We start from the raw sequence: 22,003 nt of genomic DNA, 5'->3' as shown, positions 1-22,003 counted from the left end.
CTCAAAAAAAAAAAAAAAAAAAAAAAAAATATAAACAGGAAAAAGTAGTTATGGGAAAAAAGGTATAATGGAATTGATGGGGGAAGGATAAACAGCATCAAGATAGGACTGAGCAAAGGAAAGAACATAGAATTTGAAGCAACTAAAAATGTTTCAAGGAGAGCAACAAAGGAAGGGAGTAGGGTGTCAAAGTATCTTTCTAGGGTCCATAAATTTAAGTTCTAAAAATCTGACATGTGAAACTAGAAACTTTTGCTCCAGACCCATAAAGCTTTACTATTTTCCTCCAGGCATCATTACTAGATCAAACATTAAGGTTTCACGAACAGTTTTAAGTTTGGGTGTATGAGGCCCTTTGTATCATTTTATAGACCAATACCATTTATTTCTCCACGGACTTCTTTGGAAAACACAAAATGAAAGTGGACCTAGACAGACAATTGAAACAATGTGGTTAAAAACGAAATCTTGAAAAGTCTGCCAGTTCTAGTCAGGAACACAAATGATATGGAAAGCTTCTACATAATTACATACAGAAAACTTGCAGTGGCCATTAAGACTTAAAACTAAGATACTGTAGGCCAGGCACGGTGGCTCATGCCTATAATACCAGCACTTCTGGAAGGCCAAGGAGAGCAGGCAGATCACCTGAGGTCAGAAGTTTAAGACCAGCCTGGCCAACATGGTGAAACCCCATCTCTACTATAAATACAAAACTTAGCTGGGTGTGGTGGCAGGTGCCTGTAATCCTAGCCTCTTGGGAGGCTGAGGCAGGAGAATCACTTGAACCCTGGAGGCAGATGTTGCAGTGAGCCAAGATCGCGCCACTGCACTCCAGCCTGGGTGACAGAGTGAGACTCTGTTTCAAACAAAACAAAACAAAAAACTAAGACACTGATCCACAATAAGAGAGCGATGTAGAGTTCTGAACTACATACTAGATATTGTCATGACTACTTCATAAATTAAAACACAACTTGGGGTTGCTGTGGAGACTCATCTTTATTAATTGGCTATTTTCCCAGGATCATCTCTTCAGAAACTTTTAAAACAGTTCTTATGTTCTGCTTGAAGGAATCTTAAGGACAATATTCTTATCCAACCAAGAGCTACTTGACCAGAAAGAATGAGCTGATGCCATTTTAAATTCACTTTAAAATCCCATTATTTCACTGGTACATACAGCCAATGATTACTTATTTGAAATAAACGATTCAATTTGTTAAAAATGCAGGTTAATATAAGTTTTACACCTCCAGTTTCTGTAACATTAAGGGGATACATTAACCTTGTTGCTTTTGTTATGTAGCTCCGGACTACTTACAAGAATTTTCTCAAATAACTTACAAGCTACCAAAATAAATTAATAACAAAGAAAGCATGGCTGCATGTGGTGGCTCACACCTATAATCCCAACACTTTGGGAGGCCGAGACAGGAGGATCACTTAAGGCCAGGAGTTTAAGACCAGCCTGAGCAACAAAGCGAAAACTCTATCTCCACACAACATAAAAAATAAAATTAGCCAGGTGTGGTGACTTGCCCCTGCAGTCTCAGCTACTGGCAAAATGAGGCAGAAAGGCAGTTCAATCCCAGGAGTTCCGACGCTACAGTGAGCTACAATGGCACCACTGCACTCCAGCCTGGACGAGAGTGAGACCTTTACTTTTCCTTTTTTTTTTTTGGAGACAGAGTCTCACTCTGTCATCCAGGTTGGAGTGCAATGGCACGATCTCAGATCACTGCAACCTCTGCCTCCCAGATTCAAGTGATTCTCCTGCCTCCTGAGTAGCTGGGATCACAGGTGCCTGCCACCACGCCCAGCTAATTTTTGTATTTTTACTAGAGATGGGGTTTAGCCAGGTTAGCCAAACTAGTCTTGAACTCCCAACCTCAGGTGAGTCACCTGCCTCGGCCTGATGAGACCCTGTCTTAAGAAGAAGAAGAAGAAAAAAAAAAAAGGAGGCCATGCGTGGTGGCTCACAACTGTAATCCAGCTTCACCAACCTGAAGAAACCCTGTCTCACTAAAAATATTTAAAAAATAAATAAATAAAGGCCGGGTACAGTGCCTTAGGCCTGTAATCTCAGAACTTTGGAAAGCCAAGGCAGGCAGATCATCTGAGGTAGAGAGTTCAGGAGTTCGAAACCAGCCTGACCAATGTGTAGAAACCCCGTCTACTAAAAATACAAAATTAGCCGGGCGTGGCGATGCATGCCTATAATCCCAGCTACTATGGAGGCTGAGGAAGGAGAATCACTTGAACTCAGGAGGCGGAGGCTGCGGTGAACCGAGATTGTGTCACTGCACTCCAGCCTAGGCAACAAGAGGGAAACTCTGTCTCAAAAAAAAAAATTAAGTTAGCCAGGCATGGGGGCACCTGCCTATAATCCCAGCTACTGGAGAGGCTGAGGTACAAGAATCGCTTGAACCCGGGAGGCGGGAGGCAAGGCTGTGGTGGGCCAAGATCGGGCCACTGCACTCCAGCCTGGGCAACAAGAAGGAAATTCCATCTCAAAAAAACAAAAAACAGGGCAATAAATGGTTAAGGGGAAATTGAACTGCCCCAAAACCAAAACCCAAAATGTGTACGCTCCAGAAACATGGTTCCAAGGCAAAAGGTTCAGCTCCTATTCCAATTACCCAGAGCCACAGAGGCAAAGTAATGTGTATTTACCTGCAGAGTTTTCACAAATTGAATAATTTACTTCAAATAAGTAGCACTGGCTATATAGTACCAGTGAAATGAAAGATTTTGCCCTTGTAGTGATTACAGTTGTTCCTACTCCTGTAGGGAAAATAAATGAATGCCTTTTATACAGTTAAATATTACATAAATATAAATATTACATAAATATAAAATATATTTACATAAATATAAGAACCTCAGCCACCTTGCAGAGACTGAGAAAGCAGACCGAGGACACCAGTTCAGCACAATCAAGCTGAAGAACAAACCCATCTCCTACAACAACTTGTTCAGGCACCCCAAAAAACATTAGTATACCTGGGCCGGATGCGGTCGCTTATGCCTGTAATCCCAGCACTTTGGGAGGCCAAGGTGGGTGGATCACCTGAGGTCAGGAGTTCAAGCCCAGCCTGGCCAACATGGCAAAACCCCATCCTTCTCTTCTAAAAATACAAAACAATTAGCCGGGCATGGTAGCACATTCCTATAATCCCAGCTAGTAGAGGGTGCTGATGCAAGAGGATTGTTTGAACCTGGGAGGTGGAGGTTGCAGTGAGCCAAGATAGTGCCACTGCACTCCAGCCTGGGCAACAGAGCAAGACTCCATCTCAAAAAAAAAAAAAAAAAGAATTAGCATACCTGGAAATAGGAATTGCAAACCGATGACTCACAGGCCAAACTCAGCCCCACAGACGTGATTTTTTTTTTACAAACACGTTAATTTGTGGCCATTTAAAAATTGGGTGGGTTTACATAAAAAGTCAAGGCTTTTGACTACTCTTGGAGAAACTAGATAACATAGCAAAACTCAGCTGAAGATGGAAAGTGGCTGCTACCTTTTGGGCCTAAGTTCTCAAGTGCTTCTACAATTTTAATGCACACACAGATCACCTCTGGATGTTGTTAAAATGTAGACACTGAAGGGTGGAGCTTAAGATACTACATTCCTTATGAGGTGATGCTGCTGGTCAGGACTGGAATTCACTAGTTCCCTCCTGCTTTAAATCATTTATATGTCTAGAACTATGGGTATTTAAGTTTCTAGCCCCTGTTTAAAATAGCTTTTTTTTTTTTTTTTTAAAGATGGTGTTTCACCATGATGGCCAGGCTGGTCTTGAACTCCTGACCTCAGGTGATCCACCCACCTCGGCCTCCCAAACTGCTAGGATTAAAGGCATGAGCCACCATGCCTGGCCAAAATAATTCTCTTAATGTGACCATTTTTAAAAAAGTGGTTGGTTTACTATTGGACATACTAGGGAGTGGAGAGGAAGGAAAGCAAGGTCATGACAAGTACAAAAATACCTAAACTAACTTAAAATCATTTGCCATCCTCACCTGAATGAATTTTATAGTTCTAAGTTCATTGCTTCTCAGCCTTTCGGCTAAGATCAAGTGTAATTCTAAGTTATACATACCCCTCCCCTAAGGGAAAAATATTCTGCAAATTAATTTGATTGGACCTACTTAGGAAGACTCATTACATGACATTAACCTATATACAATGATTCTTTCATCTCTCCTAACACACTTTAGAAAAGGAAATCTGTATTTGTCATTATGTGACTGAGGGTGAACAACTTCATTTACTTTACCACCATGACTGCTTTTTATAGGAGGAATTAAGACCACCTTTCAGGCCGGGCACCGTAATCCCAGCACTTTGGGAGGCCAAGGTGGGCAGATGGCTTGAAGTCAGGAGTTCGAGACCAATCTGGCTAACATGGTGAAACCCCATCTCTACTAAAAATACAAAAATTAGCCAGGCATGATGGCAGGCAACCTGTAATCCCAACTACTAGGGAGGCTGAGGCAGAAGAATCCCTTGAACCCCGGAGATGGAGGTTGAAGTGAATGGAGACACCACCATTGCACTCCAGCCTGGGCAACAGAGTGAGACACTGCCTTAAAAAAAAAAAAAAAAAAGACCATCTCTCCCATGATAAGGCATTGATTAGAAGTCCACATACTTCTTTTATTTATCCCATGTATTGTGTAAGTTTGTTGTGAACATTTAAAGTCAAGAGATTTCACAACAATTTTGACTTATGGTGGCTGGGGGATAAAAAGGTCCAAAGGCCGGGTGTGGTGGCTCACACCTGTAATCACAGCACTTGGAGGCCGAGGTGGGCAGATCACTTGAGGCCAGGAGTTCAAGACCAGCCTGACCAACATGGTCAAAGTCTGTCTCTACTAAAAATACAAAAATTAACAGGGCATGGTGACGCACACCTATAAACCCAGCTACTCTGGTGGCTAAGGCAGGAGAAATGCTTGAACCCGGGAGGCAGAGGTTGCAGTGAGCTGAGATCGCACCAATACACTGCAGCCTAGACAACAGAGCAAGACCCCATATCAAAAAAAAAAAAAAAAAAAAAAGTCCAAATTTTCCATGGCTAGAGCTAAAGAGGAATGGTCCGAACTGAATATTTAAATTAAAGAGACATCTGTAAGTGGAAACTCAAGTCAGGAGCAGGCATGTGACTGCTTAGGGAGCTATTAAGTGAGATAAGCATGGAGCTAAAGCAAAGAACTAAAGAACTGCTAGGTTTAATGCCCAGGTAAAGACAAAAAGAACCACTAAGGCATGGAGGGAAACTATAGTCACAGAAGAAAAAAGTATTTCAAGAAGAAAGGAGTGTGTCAGCAGCCAGAATGCTGAAAGAAAGGTCAAATAAGGGGACTGACTGAGTGCCATGTAAGTCACTGATGAACTGACAGGAGCTGCTTGAAGCACGTCAGGAATTGAGACTGAAGAAATGGAAGTAAACAGACTATTTGAAAGCTCTTTGAATTTGGAAATCTGGAAGATAGCTAGAGAAAAATGAGTATTTTTTGCTTTTACTTTCTCATGGAAGGCTTGGGAATATATAAAGCCAAAAGCAAACATACAATTGAGAGAAGAAAAAGGGAATAATCAAGAGGATAAGGTTACTTTAGAGAAAAGTAGAATCCTTCCCTCACTGTATACAGTGCTTTAGTAATTATTTAATCCCCGATGATACTAAAACAGGACACGTACAAATGTCAGTTGTGCTGGTACTCAAAACAACGAAAAACTGTGAATTGATGGCAACTCTTCTTTCTGTAGAAGGTAAGTTTATTCATTGAAAGGCAAAACTGCTGGTCAGTAGAAGTCCCATTTGAGGTTGCCAACTTATTGTGACTGTTTCCAGCACTCAACTCTTAATTCTCACAACAACCCTAAGAAGCAGATACTACTATTATCATATGTACATTTCCTGAGATGAGAAAAATGTTAGGCTCTGCTTCAATGTCTTCTGAAAGTCACATGGCTCAAACATGACAGTGCCAAGTTTGACATCAGGGCCCAAATTCTTAACATCTACTACCCTCTCCAGTAGTATACTACTACTACACTTAGTGAAAATTCTATTAGCATCTAACTTTAAAATAAATCACAATCAGCTGGGTGCGGTGGCTCATGCCTGTAATCCTAGCACTTTGGGAGGCTGAGGCGGGCAGATCACCTGATGTCAGGAGTTCAAGACCAGCCTAGCCAACACGGCAAAACCCCATCTCTACTAAAAATACAAAACTTAGCTGAGCATGGTGGCACACGCCTCTATAAAAATCCCAGCTACTCGGAAGGCTGAGGCAGGAAAATTGCTTGAACTGAGGAGACAGATTGAGGTGAGCCAAGATTTGTGCCGCTGCACTCCGGCCTGAGTGACAGAGACTCTGTCTCAAAAATAAATAAATAAATAAATAAATAAATAAATAACACAATGGGGAAGGTTAATTTTTAGAAAACAGGAATTAGAATAGAGAAATCACTACTATGTATAATTGATATTTTCATACACCAAAACTTCAAAAAATGTGATTGTCAAGAAGGCAATAACCAAAATGAAGCTTAACTCTCATCTAACTAGATCCCTGAAACAGTGATCACTAGCTATAAAAAAAAAAATGTAGAACCTCTTCATGTTATATCCAGGAATGAATAAAAAGGATGCGTCAAGAGTCTAAAATGCCTCCTCTTAGGACAGGTATTTATATCTAACCAGAATACTTTGTCAGTGTTTTAAAAACGAAGAACTGGCCAGGTGCGGGGGCTCACACCTGCAACTTTGGGAGACCCAGGTGGATGGAGCACAAGGTCAGGAGTTCAAGAACAGCCTGACCAACATGGTGAAACCCCGTCTCTACTAAAAATACAAAAATTAGCCGGGCGTGGTGGCATGCACCTGTAATCCAGCTACTCAGGAGGCTGAGGCAGGAGAAATGCTTGAACCCTGTATGCAGGGGTTGCAGTGAGCCAAGACTGCACCACTGCACTCCAGCCTGGGCGACAGAGACTCCGTCTCAAAAAAAAAAAAAAAAAAAAAAAAAACTGAAGTAGGTCAGTATTTCCACACATGTACAACTGATTACCATGCCAAGCTCTGATAATGCACTATTTTACCCTGGGCTATAGAAAATTGTTACAGTAAGCATAAAGTCCCCCACTCTGTCACAGCAACTAAAATCTTCTATACTTTAAATCAAGTATACCACTTAGAAAAGTTCTTCTAGATAATCATATTTTAGTGTGAGGAACAAGGCAATCTCCTATAATAATGTTTGAAAATGGCTTTTGTGGCTGGATGCAGTGGTGCACGCCTGTAATCCCAGCACTTTGGGAGGCCAGGGTGGGCTGATCACGAGGTCAAGAGATCAAAACCATCATGGCCAACATGGTGAAACCCTGTCTCCACTAAAAATACAAAAATTAGCCTGGCATGGTGGCGCACGCCTGTAGTCCCAGCTACTCAGGAGGCTGAGGCAGGAAAATCGCTTGAACCCTGGAAGTGGAGGTTGCAGTGAGCCAAGATCACACCACTGCACTCCAGCCTCACAACAGAGCGAGACTCTGTCTGAAAAAAAGAAAAATTGGCTTTCTTCAAACTTAACTGTACATTCTACTCTTCATTTGCTAAGTTCAACAAAAAGAAACAAACAAAAAAAATCAACTCTTCCAAGTCCCTCCCTTTCATTCCGTCTAGTTTGATTTTTTTTTAGTGAGTTTTCTAAGAATTAACATTAACAAAAATGAAAACGAATGCTAACCAAAGTGAGAATACATATCACATACTGAGACAATTTCAGAAACTTAGTCAGTAAACAAACTTTAACACTTTAAGGGAAAAAAAACTACTTTTTCAAAAGTGTTATTTAATCAGTAGCCCAATTTCGATACTTAGGCTGTCAAAAGGGAAATACCAATGTGAAAAAAACGTTAATAATTAAAATAGGTCTATTGATAAAACATAAGTGCCAGCTAATAAGAGTATCAACAGTGGCTGCTCTATCATTGTCTCTCAAGAGTGACTCTTACTCTTCTCTGCCTAGCCAATACAGTATCTGGAACTCAAATGAGGTTACAAGGGTTTGAACAAGTGACTTCTAGAAGAGGAATTTAAATGTTTTAATAATGTTAAGAAAATCCAGGTGCATCAAAAGACCTAAAAAATCAAATCCAAAAGTTGTATTTAATGGAAAGATCACAATGTTAATAAAATCACAATATCACTAGTATATCTCAAGATGATCTGCCTATGACATTTGAGACAGATAAAACTGATGATTTAAGGTTTTTTTAAAAGAAGAAAAGCTACATTCCAAGACAAACTAAAAGTATATTATTATGAGCTGCTCTCTTAGTGCTATGAAGTTCACCATCCAACAAAGCCTACCATCACAAGAAATACTACAAAATCTGTCATACTGTAAAATTCTATCAGTAGGCCCAAAATAAATATTAAAGCTGACAAACTGACATACACTAGAATTTTAAATAACCTGCAAGGATTCCCTGGCTTAATATAGCTACAATATCATCTCATGTGAGAAACTTGCTATAACAAACAACTCAATTCCTTTAGAAATTAAAAAAAATCAGATCATATTAAAAAGTATTTTCTCCTAAAAATCCTGTAAAACCCTTCAAAATGTTTCTTCCAAAGAGCAAATTATCTAATAGAAAAATTCTTATACGTGGGGCTACTTATCATAATTTATGTAATCCATGTTTCTCATCATTATCCAGAAAAATGAATACTGAGAAGTCTACTTAAAGTACCTCAGAAAAGTATTATTCAAAGTCTTAAACTAATTGCAGTATTTGTTACAACTCATTTGAGTCACATTTTTTATCAGAAATGTTACACATTATGACAATGTCATAGAACAGTCTAAATAGAAAATTTGGTACAGAATTACAGAGTAAAACTGAAATTACATTTTTTTTTCAACCACAGCAACTCTAAGAACCTTGGGAAATGTCAAGTCTTGATTAACTCAACAAATAAACTTAGCATTTTAAAACTATTTGTGATAAGATATTATGAGGGACAGTATGGCAGGTAAGAATAACTTGAGGGCTATTTTCAAGCCACCATATACAAGTCTCATATGACTCATCTTAGCTCTCAAAATTCAAGACATTCCTGTGAAGTCATGGCTACAGTGAGACTGTTGCTGATAGAGGGTCTCAGCATACACTATATGTGTTGGAGTGTATTTAAATAGTGTATGTTTAGAAAGCTAAGAAATACTGGAGGTAAGCTGAGTTCTGCAATCCTGTAGTCAGAAACAAAATTAAAGATGCAAATCCATTTGTGAAGGTTTCTTTAACAACTTCAGATGCCTGGTTGGTTTTTAATAGGCTTAAATAAGTGCTTTTTCTCATACCTTTTTGAAAGCAGGTAGTTTTCTCAAAGGCAAGAAATTCCCTGCAGTTTCACACCCGTAGAGAACATTTTTCGAGTCACAGTGCTAGGCATGGCAATAAATAAAAGGACTACAGGGACCACAAATTGCTGGTTAACTAATTCAGTTACAGGTACTTGAAAATACCCACTCCCACTCCCAATACCATTATTTAGTTTCATGAAGCAACTATCTAAGAGGCACAAACTTAACCCATGCTGTATCACATTCTTCCTTAATGAGGAGAAAAATTTCTTTTCAAATAGGAAAGGTACTCAAAACTGGGCACTTCCACTGAAGCTTTTATTCTCAATCTTTCAAAACGAAAGCTTTCTATCACTGTCTTTCTAGGTCTATCAAAACACTCAGCAGAAAAAACCTGCCGGGCACAGTGGCTCAAATGCATAATCCCAGCACTTTGGGAGCCTAAGGTGGGCAGATTGCTTGAGCCCTAGGAGTTTGACACCAGCCTGGGCAACATGGTGAAACCCCATCTCTACAAAAAAATACAAAAATTTGCTGGGTATAATGGCACATCCCTGTACCCCCAGGTACTTGGGAGGCTGAGGCAGAAGGATAGTTTAAGCCCAGGAGGCAGATATTGCAGTGAGCAGAGACTGTGCCATTGCACTCCACCTTGGGCGACAGAGCAAGGCTGAAAAAAAAAAAAAAAAAAAAAAAAAAAAAGACCTGATTAATATGTACTATATTCTTTTTCCTATAAAGCCACTCAAAAACTGAAGAAATTTATATTATTCTCCTTTACGCCTCAAGTTATGGTTCTGTGGCAACTATAGTGACTAGTACCTTCCACACCAAAGAGAGGCTAACCTCTAATCTAGCCATGTTTACCCTATGTGTTGCTGTGCTCGTTACGCTTTATTTTCCCACCAAAAAAAAAAGAAAGAAAGAAAAAGAAAGCCAGGGCAGCAGCTTGGGCCTGTAATCCTAGCGCTTTGTGAGGCCAAGGCACGTGGATCACCTGAGGTCAGCAGTTCAAGACCAGCCTGGCCAACATGGTGAAACCCCATCTCTATTAAAAATATTAAAAAATTAGCTGGGTGTGGTGGTGCACACCGGTAATCCCAGCTACTCCTCTAGGTGTGAGAATTGCTTGAACCCAGGAGATGGAAGTTGCAATGATCTGAGATAGCGCCACTGCACTCCAGCCTGGGTGAGACCCTGTCTCAAAAAATAAAATAAAAAAATAAAAAAAAATATTGATACCCGTGATGAATACAATTGCAGTTTTTAATGGCCATATACTCACAGGATTCTTAAATGCATAATTCATAGAAATATGAAATAACTGCAGCTACATACAGTCCTAAACAGAATATCAGGTTTAAGATTCGAAGTACAAAGACCATTAAAAACATTTATTTGCCAAATCCAATGAGAAACCAGGAGCAACTTAACAGCTGTCTAAATAACCACAAAATATTAAAAAATACCTCTGGCTCAATATAAATGACATCTGAAGTGAGATGCTGCCTCCTCCAACAGACATCTCATTTGTTTGCCTAGAACCATTTATATTTCATTTCAGCCAGCTGGTGTCTCCGTTTGCAGGCATGCATCAATGTCTGGTGAACAATCTATGTTCCTGTAAACCCTTCCCCATTCACAAGCTGTAGTTTCCATTTTTAATGGCAAGTTTCCAGCAAGTACAATGAGTTCTTACAAAGGAACTTAACTCTTCACAGAATTCAATTCCTAAGGCAGACTAGAGTAATTACCAAGCCATAAACAATATGAATTAATGTGCCTAACAAACTCAAAAATATGTTAACATTCACAGAAAGGTATCTTCAGACCATTCATTCACTGCATAATAATGAAAACAATGTGTTGGATTTGACTGACAGTCACTCATAATGTTGTGTGCTATTTTGGTTTTATTAAAATAATTTCTTTTGGGAATGTCATGACAACCTTTTGGCTAAATGGTAATATTATGAGATGTTTGAAAAACCAATTGTAAAGAATACTTTGAATTGGTTTTCAAATAGCTTACCAGGATACCTACTGATGCAGCTACTAGAAGCATTCATTTCCCCAACCACATTCAATGCTTCTGCTCCCCCTCCCCTTACTTCCACTCATCACTTTTCCTTTCCCATACCATAAGCTTCACTGCTGACGCTTCACAAGATAGTAAGCAAACTACTTCTGTAAACACCAGAGAGCAAATATGGAGTTTTGGGGCAATACACTCTCTGTGACAACTATTCAACTCTGTCATCGTCACCTGCAATGAACAGTACTTAAAAAAAAAAAAAAAAAAAAGAGCACAGCTGTGTTCCAATAAAATTTTATTTATGGACACTGAAATTTGAATTTCACATAATTCTCATGTGTCACAAAATAATCTTTTTTATTCTTTTCCAACCATTTAAAAAATGTAAAGAACATTCTTAGCTCTCAGGCTACACAAAAATATGGCTATATTTTGTCAACCATCCCTAGGCCCTGGACAGCACTTCTGAATTAAAGTAACACTTAGGTGTCCCAAAAAACAGGTTTGGGATAGCTGTGTGGTAAGGAGCCCCTAAAAAATTCCTAATGCCAATTCGCATAATAAAGGCTCTAAGCCCTGCTGTTAAGAAAGCAAGCTTAACTTCCTTCAGCTCAGCTAGTGCTTCCTTTTTCCCAGTATTAAGTTGCAACAGTTGGAAAAATATTTAAATAAGTCAAGTCAAACTTTGGAATCACCTTCCTGGAATGACTAAAACGATAGCTAAGGTTTAAAACAGACATCCAAGTTCCTGAAACTAATAAAGCCACAATATGACTTCAGCTATGCCATCTGAAACTTAAACTGTAAGTATCTAGAGGAGAGCAATGATAAAAAGTGTATACATGCTCTGAAAAAAAATTGACTTTAGTATATTTTAACTCACAGATGTGAAAGGAAATCAGAGTTCCCAATCTCAATTTGGTAAGCCACTGACTACTTCCAATACTAACTACTCATTTTAGTTAATGACAGATGGGTATTCACTCCCGTAAAGTTGAAGAATAATTGGTGTTGAAATAGGAAGCTAAAAATCAGGTGCTTGAGAAAATTATTTCCAAGTTTAGTAACATCAAAATGGGGCAGCTCTTTGATACCTGCACAACACTGCAGCTCCCATTATGACATTACTAAAAGCACACAGGAGCATACCCCAAATTGGCCACATAAACAAAGTCAAATTAAATTACATTTAGAATGTCATTCAAAACTACAAATTACAAAATGTAATTTTAGCAAGTCAAAACTTCAATTTTAACTTGTTTTCTCAAGTCAATTTTTTATGAAAATATTCAAATTAGTTGAAATAACTTTTAGCAGACTCAGAATCAATTACGATGTGATTTTAGGTTTCAGGATATGATTAAACTTCCAAAGTAGATGTCAAAAAAAAAAAAAAAAAAAAAAACCTTGAAGAACAGAATATCAGTATTTTGGGAAATGAATGTGAATCTGAATCAGCTGACTTAAACAATTCCAATAATTGCAATCATTTTACTATGATAGTCCAATTAATTTAAACTTGAGATAATATGGAGCCAACCATATTAACCAAAGCTACCAATATGACAATGAAAAGACAAGTTTACAAAGGATCACAATTCTTCCTGAATAAGTGCCCTTTAAAGGTGGGGGGGACATGTTATAGCCCCCACTACATACATGCCCGAGATTATTTTGGCATTGAGATATATTACTTTAATTCCCAAACCTAGCACTGTATTAATTAACTTTCTCGACTGAAATTTATTGCTGGTTAGCTACTTCATGACTTTATTTTGAAATGGCCTTATTAGTTAAGTACAGATTCCATTTCCATTTCTAATGGTACCATTTCACTAAAAGACAAATTCTAAAAATGTCAACCACCAGTAGCTCATTCTTGACACTGGTTTCTTTCTTTTTTTTTTTTTAAAAGTAAAGCCTAATAATTAATCAAGGAATGCCTTTTCAAGCTAAAAGACAATTTATAAAGGTCATTAAATAAATTTATCTGAGAATTCCCATGAAAACTCTCTACAACTCTAAAACAGTATGTCCTTAAGTTAGATCAGCTATTTAATCAAAAACAGTACCTTGCGTATTCGAGGGTCACTCCACGGATTTAGAAACTATTTTAACATGTGATTTAAAAAAAAATTAAAGTCAATTTCAAATGGAAGTTACAAATACAGAGGTATATACTTCACTTTTTAAAGCTAATGATTTACATCAAGCTACGAAAAGGCTTTGTCTAAAAGGTAGTATTATTACTTCAGACTCACACAGAAATCTTTGCATGCTACACACAAAGGAAACATTTACACTTCAAGTCCACAAAAGCCTATCCTAGGACTGTGCCAGGGGCACACAAGGATTTCAAAGTACAGAAAAAACTGGGCATACACATGCCTTAACAAAGCAGCCAAAAGACATTCCCCATAGTCTCCCTCTCAGGAAATGTTTCAAGATGAAAAGCAAAAGTCTGAGGTCCCTCGGAATCTTGAGTTGATTTCTTCATTATTCTCAAGGCTAGGTTGTTTTCTCCCAACATACTTTGTTGGGCAGAAATAAAGCATTTCTAAATAAAAGCAACTCCTCAGCCCCAATTTTCAATGCAATATACTTATTAAAAGTTCAAGATTTCTCAAGGTCTAGACGTATAGCGTGATCATATTACAGTACACGGGAAGAGCATTTTCTTTGTTGTTGACCCTGCTAGGGAAACAGGTCTTGACTCAGCCAAAGTGGCGTTCTTGTGGGTGATTAATGACAGGCCTAGATCTCGCCCCAGTGACATCCATCCCCACCCCCCACCCCCACTATACTAAAATCAGCCATGTCTGAACTGGAGGAGGGGCTGTTGCCTCGCCTCAAACCACCCAGTCCCAGAGTTAATAGCTGCAACCAATCGATTACGGCAAGCACACATCGAGACTGGGGTGAAATGTGACCCTTCTCGCCTAAATTTATGAATAATATCGCCTTCTCTGATCATTTCCTCTGGGGCTCTAGCGACTACGGAAACAATTCTAATCATTCGGCGCAAAGAAAAAGATGTCCCGGTTCTATCCAACATCGGCAAGGCAAAGCCCCTACCCACCTCCAAACACTACCCACCTTGACATCAAGCCATTTCTATTGTGTCTTATTAGGTCCTCGGGCTAAAAAATGTGGCTGCCCGACTACTTTGCTAAGAACGAGAGCCACAGTCCGGTACCCCCACCCCAGGGACCCCTGTTCTCTCGACCACCCCGGCGGCCGCGGGGCCGGGTCCCACCTGTGGTGAGGCGGGAGGAGACGTCGCCGAAGGGGGATGGCTCCATTCGGAGATACTTCTGCGGCGAGGCGGCCGCAGCCGAGAAGGAGGCGGCGGTGGCTGCGGCTGCCGACAACGGGGAGGCAGCGGCCGAGGTGGGCGCCGATAATGGCGCACATCGCCTCCGCTTTGGGGACGCCGGGCTCAACAGCGGGTCGAAATCCAGAGTCCTTTTGAGAGTGGCTCCACACGCCATGGCCCTGGGCAGCTGAGGCGCCGGGCTCGGGTGGCGTCGGGGAGGGGTGACGAGGAAGAGGGCGAGGGAAGGGGGGAAGAGCGGGAACTCGAGGAGAGCCTACCCGACGGGCTCAGGAGCCAAGCGGGTCGCGAAGCGCCGGCTATAGAAAGGAGAGCCGCCGCCGCCGCCGCCGCTGCCTCCGCGGCAGGGGCAGTGGCCAGGGACAACCCGGGTGAGAGCGGGAGGGGCGGTGGCGGGCAGCAGCACACGCCAGTCGCGTCAGGGGGGCTCTTCCGCCTCCTCAGGCGCGGCTCCCCCGGGAGAGGCTCCGGCCGCCCCCGCCGTCCGCTCGAGCTTTGCGCCGCGCCTGAGGCGCTTCTGTGCAGAGATAGATCCTTTCTGAAGTCGGAAACAGCACCGTGGGGTGTGAGGCTGGAACGCAGCTCCTAATACGCCCGTGTACGGTCAGCAGCTTGCGAGCGGAGATCGATGCGGAGCGATTGCTAGGTGGCTGCGGCAGCAGGAGCACAAGCGAACACGTCCAACCGCTTCCCCCTCCCCCGTAGGACTCTCCCACCCGCCGCCGGTCCCAATATGGCGTCAATAACAACGCCGCCGATTCAAATCCGGCGGCCTCAGAGCGCGTGCGCATGGGGGCGGGACAAACCGAAAGTGCATTTTGGGAGTTGTAGTTTTTGGCTGCGGGGAGGAATCGTCCTGAAAGGCGGGAAGGGAGGAGTCACATAAACTACGACTTCCGTCATGCAAGGCACGCGACTCCGAGTTCCGGGTTGGAATTTAAATCCCCCTACACAGCTTGAGTGTAAAAGGAGCTAAGCAAAAGAGAAAAAAGAAAAGGTTCTGAGACTGTGGGAGACGGAAAAGCAAACCGGTGGGGAAAGCAACCTAAGCGACGTAGAAATCTTTTTTTTTTTTTGAGACGGAGTTTCGCTCTTGTTACCCAGGCTGGAGTGCAATGGCGCGATCTCGGCTCACCGCAACCTCCGCCTCCTGGGTTCAGGCAATTCTCCTGCCTCAGCCTCCCGAGTAGCTGGGATTACAGGCACGCGCCACCATGCCCAGCTAATTTTTTGTAGTTTTAGTAGAGACGGGGTTTCACCATGTTGACCAGGATGGTCTCGATCTGTTGACCTCGTGATCCACCCGCCTCGGCCTCCCAAAGTGCTGGGATTACAGGCTTGAGCCACCGCGCCCGGCCACGACGTAGAAATCTTTTAAGATTCTTCGCATAGTTGCTCCCACAGTGATTTAAAATTTGGGAAATAATAAACCAATCTGTAGTCAAAGCTAGATTAGTTTCGGTATTGACAGTACCCAAAACAAGACCTTTCACATGGAGAGGATAGGAAATAATGAGATTATGAAACCTGTTTAGGACTGAAAGGGAGAACAACAATAATAGTATCAGGCTTCAGGATCCTAGGTTGAACTCGATGCTTTGCGCTTCCCAGGTACTGCTTCATCCACTAAATTCTGTAAAGCCAGCTTTCTTCTGTAAATGAATAGGATTTGAACCACATACAGAACCAAATTGTTTCGCTCTGGGTAAAAGCAAGTGATATCAGACATTGCATTATTTCTGTGGAATATTTGTGCATTATATTGTGAACTTTGGTACAAAACTAATCAAAAGATAGTGAAATGTTTAGGTAATAGGTATTGGATTCATTTTGGAAGCAAAGGGGGAAAAAAGTGTTTCTAAAAGTTGTACTTTTAGTCAGATACCTAAAGTAAGAATCAAATACAGTACTAATTTAAAAAGTGACGTATGTAGCCAGCACGGTGGCTCAAGCTTGTTATCCCAGCACTTTGGGAGGCCGACGCAGGCGGATCACCTGAGGTCAAGAGTTCCACACCAACCTTGTCAAAATGGTGAAACCACCGTCTCTACTAAAAATGCAAAACGTAGCCGGGTGTGGTGGCGTGCGCCTGTAATCCCAGCTACTTGGGAGGCTGAGGCAGGAGAATCGCTTGAACTCGGGAGGCGGAGATTGTGGTGAGCTGAGATGGCGCCACCGCATTCCAGCCTGGGCAACAGAATGACACTGTCTCAAAAAGAGGGGGTGGAGGGAGCAGAAAGAGAGAGAGAGAGAGAGAGGAGTAGAAACTAACACCAGTCCGATACGAAACAATTTTGTGAATACCAACTGTCAAATAGATAAATACCAATTTCCAATGTAAATACTGATTTTCAATGCTCATTTATTCTTGTCATTTATTCAGTAACAGATGTTTTATAGTCATTTTGTCTATTATTTTAAAACCATATTTGGAAGTAGTTCAATATATTTTTGTTTTATAGAATTGTCCAGTGCTTCAGAGATCAGAAGTCCTGATCGCAGTATCAACAACTAAGCCCGGCTAATTTTAATCTAGGATATTTGGAAATATCCTACATTTCCTACATTTGGAAAATCTTTTGAAAAAGATAAGCATGGCCGGGCGCGGTGGCTCACGCCTGTAATCCCAGCACTTTGGGAGGCCGAGGCGGGTGGATCACGAGGTCAACAGATCGAGACCATCCTGGTCAACATGGTGAAACCCCGTCTCTACTAAAAATACAAAAAATTAGCTGGGCATGGTGGCGCGTGCCTGTAATCCCAGCTACTCAGGAGGCTGAGGCAGGAGAATTGCCTGAACCCAGGAGGCGGAGGTTGCGGTGAGCCGAGATCGCGCCATTGCACTCCAGCCTGGGTAACAAGAGCGAAACTCCGTCTCAATTTAGTAGAAAATTACCTAAAAAAAAACTAAGATAAGCATTTAATGAAATAGCAGCTTAACTAAGACACCTACTAGGTAAATTTCTACTAAATTCTAAACACTATGAAATTCATAATACTGCAAAATTAACAGAACATATATAATTTATGTAAATGGATAGAAAAAGATTCGTTAACCCATGGAAATCAGATAAAACATTTATGTTCTTGGTAATATTTTCTGAAATTAAGATTTGCCCTTAAGTTAAAAAACCTACATTGGAAATGGGATATTGTGAGTTAAATTCCTTATGTTTGAGAGAATTGTGTTCCCTCGAAATTCATATGAAGTCCTAACCTCCAGTACCTTAAAATATGACTTTATTTAGAAATAGGGTTATTTCAGGCCAGGCGTGGTGGCTCATGCCTGTAATCCAAGCGCTTTGGAGCCAAGGGGGGTGGATCACCTGAGGTCGGGAGTTCAAGACCAGCCTGACCAACATGATGAAACCCCGTCTTTATTTAAAAAAGAAAAAAAGAAATAGGGTTATTTCAAACATAATTAGCTAAATGTAGTAGGATGAGTCCCTAATCCAATATGACTGGTATTCTTACAAAAAACAGAAATTTGGGCCAGGTGAGGTGGCTCAAACCTGTAATCACAGGACTTTGGGAGGCCAAGGTGGGAGGATCACTTGGGGCCAGGAGATTGGGGCTAGCCTGGGCAATAATAAGAGACCTCATCACTACAAAAATAAAAAAATTAACTAGGCATGGTGGTGGACACCTGTGGTCACAGCTTCTTGGGTGGCTGAGGTGGGAGTATTGCTTGAGCCCAGAAGGTCAACGCTACAGTGAGCCGTAATCACCACTGCACTCCAGTCTGGGTGACACAGCCAGACCTTGTCTCAAAGAAAAAAAAGTCCAGGGTGAAGGGGAGAGTAGGTCAGAGTGGGAATTTGGACCCAGGCATGGATCCAAGGGAATTTTGACCCACATGAACATTAACATGAAAACAGGTTAGGGTGATGCTTCTACAAGTCAAGGAATGCGAAAGGTTGCCAGCAAACCACCAGAAGCTAGGAAAGTTGTTCTCCCTCACAGTCCTCAGAACCCTGAAAATACCTTCTCAGAGTTCCATTCCTTAGACTGTGATACAATAAATTTCTGTAGTTTAAGCCATCCAGTTTGAGGTACTTTGTTATGGCAGCTGTAAGAAACTAATACAGAGGTGACTGTGGTTATCAGGCTATCATCTGAAATATACCAGACTGCCTAGAAAATGAGGAAAGTGTTTTGTTTAATTGTGGAGACAGGGATCTCACTAAGTTGCCCAGGATGGTCTCAAACTCCTGGCCTCAAGCGATCCTCCCACTTTGGCCTCAGGAAGTGCTAGCATTACAGGCTGAGCCACCGTACCCCGCCAGCAAAGTCTTGTTGTACTTAAAGGTGGTGGGGGATATCTAGTAAACTTGACAGTTTAGTCACAATAGCTGCCTGTGCCGTCACCACTGCATAGCATATTTGCAAAAGGCTATCAAGATTAAACAGTGACAGGGCTGGGGTGCCTCCCCTTCTACCAATGACTCAGGAGGCTATTTCAGAAACTAAACTGACAAGGGAGACCCTTCCCTATTCACCTGTGTCTTTTCTCAGGCTCTGTGCTCCACACTTTTAGCCTGATTACCTATATATATATATATATATATATATATTTTTTTTTTTTTTTTTGAGACGGAGTTTCACTCATGTTACCCAGGCTGGAGTGCAATGGCGCGATCTCGGCTCACCGCAACCTCCGCCTCCTGGGTTCAGGCAATTCTCCTGCCTCAGCCTCCTGAGTAGCTGGGATTACAGGCACGCGCCACCATGCCCAGCTAATGTTTTGTATTTTTAGTAGAGACAGGGTTTCACCATGTTGACCAGGATGGTCTCGATCTGTTGACCTCGTGATCCACCCGCCTCGGCCTCCCAAAGTGCTAGGATTACTGGCTTGAGCCACCGCGCCCGGCGATTACCTATATTTTAAGACTCAAGCCAGGTATTAACTTCTCGAGGAAGCCTTCCCCAGCAGTTCAAAGCCAAATTAGTTTTATAGCCTCACAGAGAAAGAAACACCTATCTGCATATTTTCACCATTATCTTCACCACATTGCAATGAAATTCTGTTCATGAATCTGCCTCTCCTGCCATTGTGTTAGCTCCTTGCTAATAGCATAGTACCTTGCACATTCAGTAATTGTCAACTGAATATTTCTTAAACATTTTTTTAATCACACTGTCCTCAGTAGCCCACATTATCCTTGTTCCTTTATAGATCTACTAAAATACCATACCAATCCTTTTAGAGTAGAAGGAAGCTATTAAAAAAAAAAAAAAAAAAAAAAAAAACCACAAAAGTATTTCTTAGGCTAAACTTGAAAATAAAAATACTTAAAAGCCGTAAGTCATGACATAGTATGTTTTACTTGTATTTAGTTATTTTATTTTTGGGGGGGTGGGGGACAGAGTCCCACTTTGTCACCCAGGCTGGAGTGCAGTGGCGCAGTCTCGGCTCACTGCAACCTCTGCCTTCTGGGTACAAGCGATTCTCCTGCCTCAGCCTCCTGAGTAGCTGGGATTACAGGTGTGTGCCACCACGCCTGGCTAATTTTTTGTATTTTTAGTAGAGATGGGGTTTCACCATGTTGGTCAGGCTACTCTCAAACTCCTGACCTTGTGATCCACCTTCCTCGGCCTCGCAAAGTGCTGGATTACAGGCGTGAGCCACCGCACCCAGCCTTTACTTTTATTTTTTTTATAGACAGGGACTTCCTCTGTCACCTAGGCTCGAGTGCAGTGATACAGTTAAGGCTCACTGCTGCCTTGACCTCCTGGACTCAAGTGATCCTCCTGCCTCAGCCTCCCAAGTAGCTAGGATTACAACCTTGCACTACCATGTCCAGCTAATTTTTAAATTTTTTATAGAGACAGGGTTTCAGTACATTGCCAGGTTGATCTTGAACTCCAGGCCTGAAGCCATCCCCCCCACCTCAGTTTCCCAAAGTGCTGGGATTACAAGTGTGAGCTACCACAATATACTTGAGAAATGAATTTATTTTGTTGATCAAGAGGAAAAAGAAAGCAGATCTTAAGATAGGGGGTGGGGAGGAGGAAGTAATAAAGAGGAAAAAGAGCTGAGGGCAATGGCTCATACCTGTAGTTCCGGCACTTTGGGAGGCCAAGGCAGGGAGTGGGGCAGGAATTTGGGACCAGCCTGGGCAAGTTAGCAAGACCCCCATATCTACAAAAAAAATTTTAAAAAATAATTAAAAAGGAAAGAAGAAATAGGAAAAAGAAAACTATATTTAACACATTAGTAAGTTGAATCAGGCCACATGAATCTAAATATATAATATAGCTAATGGCTCGAAGTGACCTACGCAGGCCAGAATGGCTCTTTTTGTAACTAAAAAGCCTGCAACAAGTTTTAAAGGCTTGACATATTTAGAATAGTTTTACCATGACTTAGCAAGTATTTTCTGATTTGTACAATCTCAGAAGCCTCTGAAGAAAATTAAACTATTTTACCAAGATACTGGTCTTGCTTGGTATTAGACTTTCCTAACACCTCCCAAAATATTCTCCAGGATCTGATTCTGATGAGTCATTCTTTGACTAAAGCCAGTAAAAGTAGACATAGCTGGGTAACACAAGACCTCATCATCCTGAGCCTGAAGATCGTCTGCATATGTTAAATCATTTTCAAACAACTTTTTCTGATGTCAAATAAAGATAATGCAAATATATAAGGTGTAGGGAGGTGTTCGCTGACTTCATGCTGAATTTGAAGAATCATAGGCTCAGCATTAGGAACAGCAGTTCTAATTCAGGAGGCATTTCAAATCTATATTCAGAACAAGGATTGTCTAGGGCAGAAAAATTGTTTAATCATTGTGTAAATGAGTATGGTTAGGGAAGAATAGACATTGTAATTCCTTTTGCATAAAATTTTTCAGGCTGGCCCAAACCTCATCTAAGCACCATATTTGGAACACAAAGTACTTTCTGTTGTAGATATGATGCTGGCTGAATTTTCAGTTTTCATAATTTTGGATATGGTCATTATTTTGAGTCAATTGGCTAGATCACAGTTTAATCAGAACCATATATTTGCCAGTGATTTCAAGAGGTCACCTAGTACAGCCCAGCCCAAGACAAGATTACCTATTGTTGGGCTGGGCGCGGTGGCTCACGCCTGTAATCCCAGCACTTTGGGAGGCCGAGGTGGGTGGATCACGAGGTCAAGAGATCGAGACCATCCTGGTCAACATGGTGAAACCCCGTCTCTACTAAAAATACAAAAATTAGCTGGGCATGGTGGCGCGTGCCTGTAATCCCAGCTACTC

The 22,003-nt window shown here is 41.5% G+C and overlaps 1 protein-coding gene across 1 annotated transcript in view; it reads right to left on the bottom strand.

The window, feature by feature from the left end:
- AKIRIN2 (akirin 2) overlaps positions 1-15,518 on the bottom strand; it is a 24,088-nt gene extending 8,570 nt beyond the window's left edge. Inside the window, exon 1 of the mRNA XM_032275286.1 lies at positions 14,679-15,518. Within this exon, the coding sequence (XP_032131177.1) occupies positions 14,679-14,913 (235 nt within the window). The 5' untranslated portion in view covers positions 14,914-15,518. The remainder of the gene's footprint in view (positions 1-14,678) is intronic.
- Between the last annotated feature and the right edge of the window lie 6,485 nt (positions 15,519-22,003).

Source organism: Sapajus apella, unplaced genomic scaffold, assembly GCF_009761245.1.
Source record: "Sapajus apella isolate SASKATOON/1434 unplaced genomic scaffold, GSC_monkey_1.0 scaffold6, whole genome shotgun sequence".
Taxonomy (NCBI): domain Eukaryota; kingdom Metazoa; phylum Chordata; class Mammalia; order Primates; family Cebidae; genus Sapajus; species Sapajus apella.
Note: the sequence above shows the minus strand (reverse complement) of the source record. Positions and strands in the feature narration are given on the sequence as shown.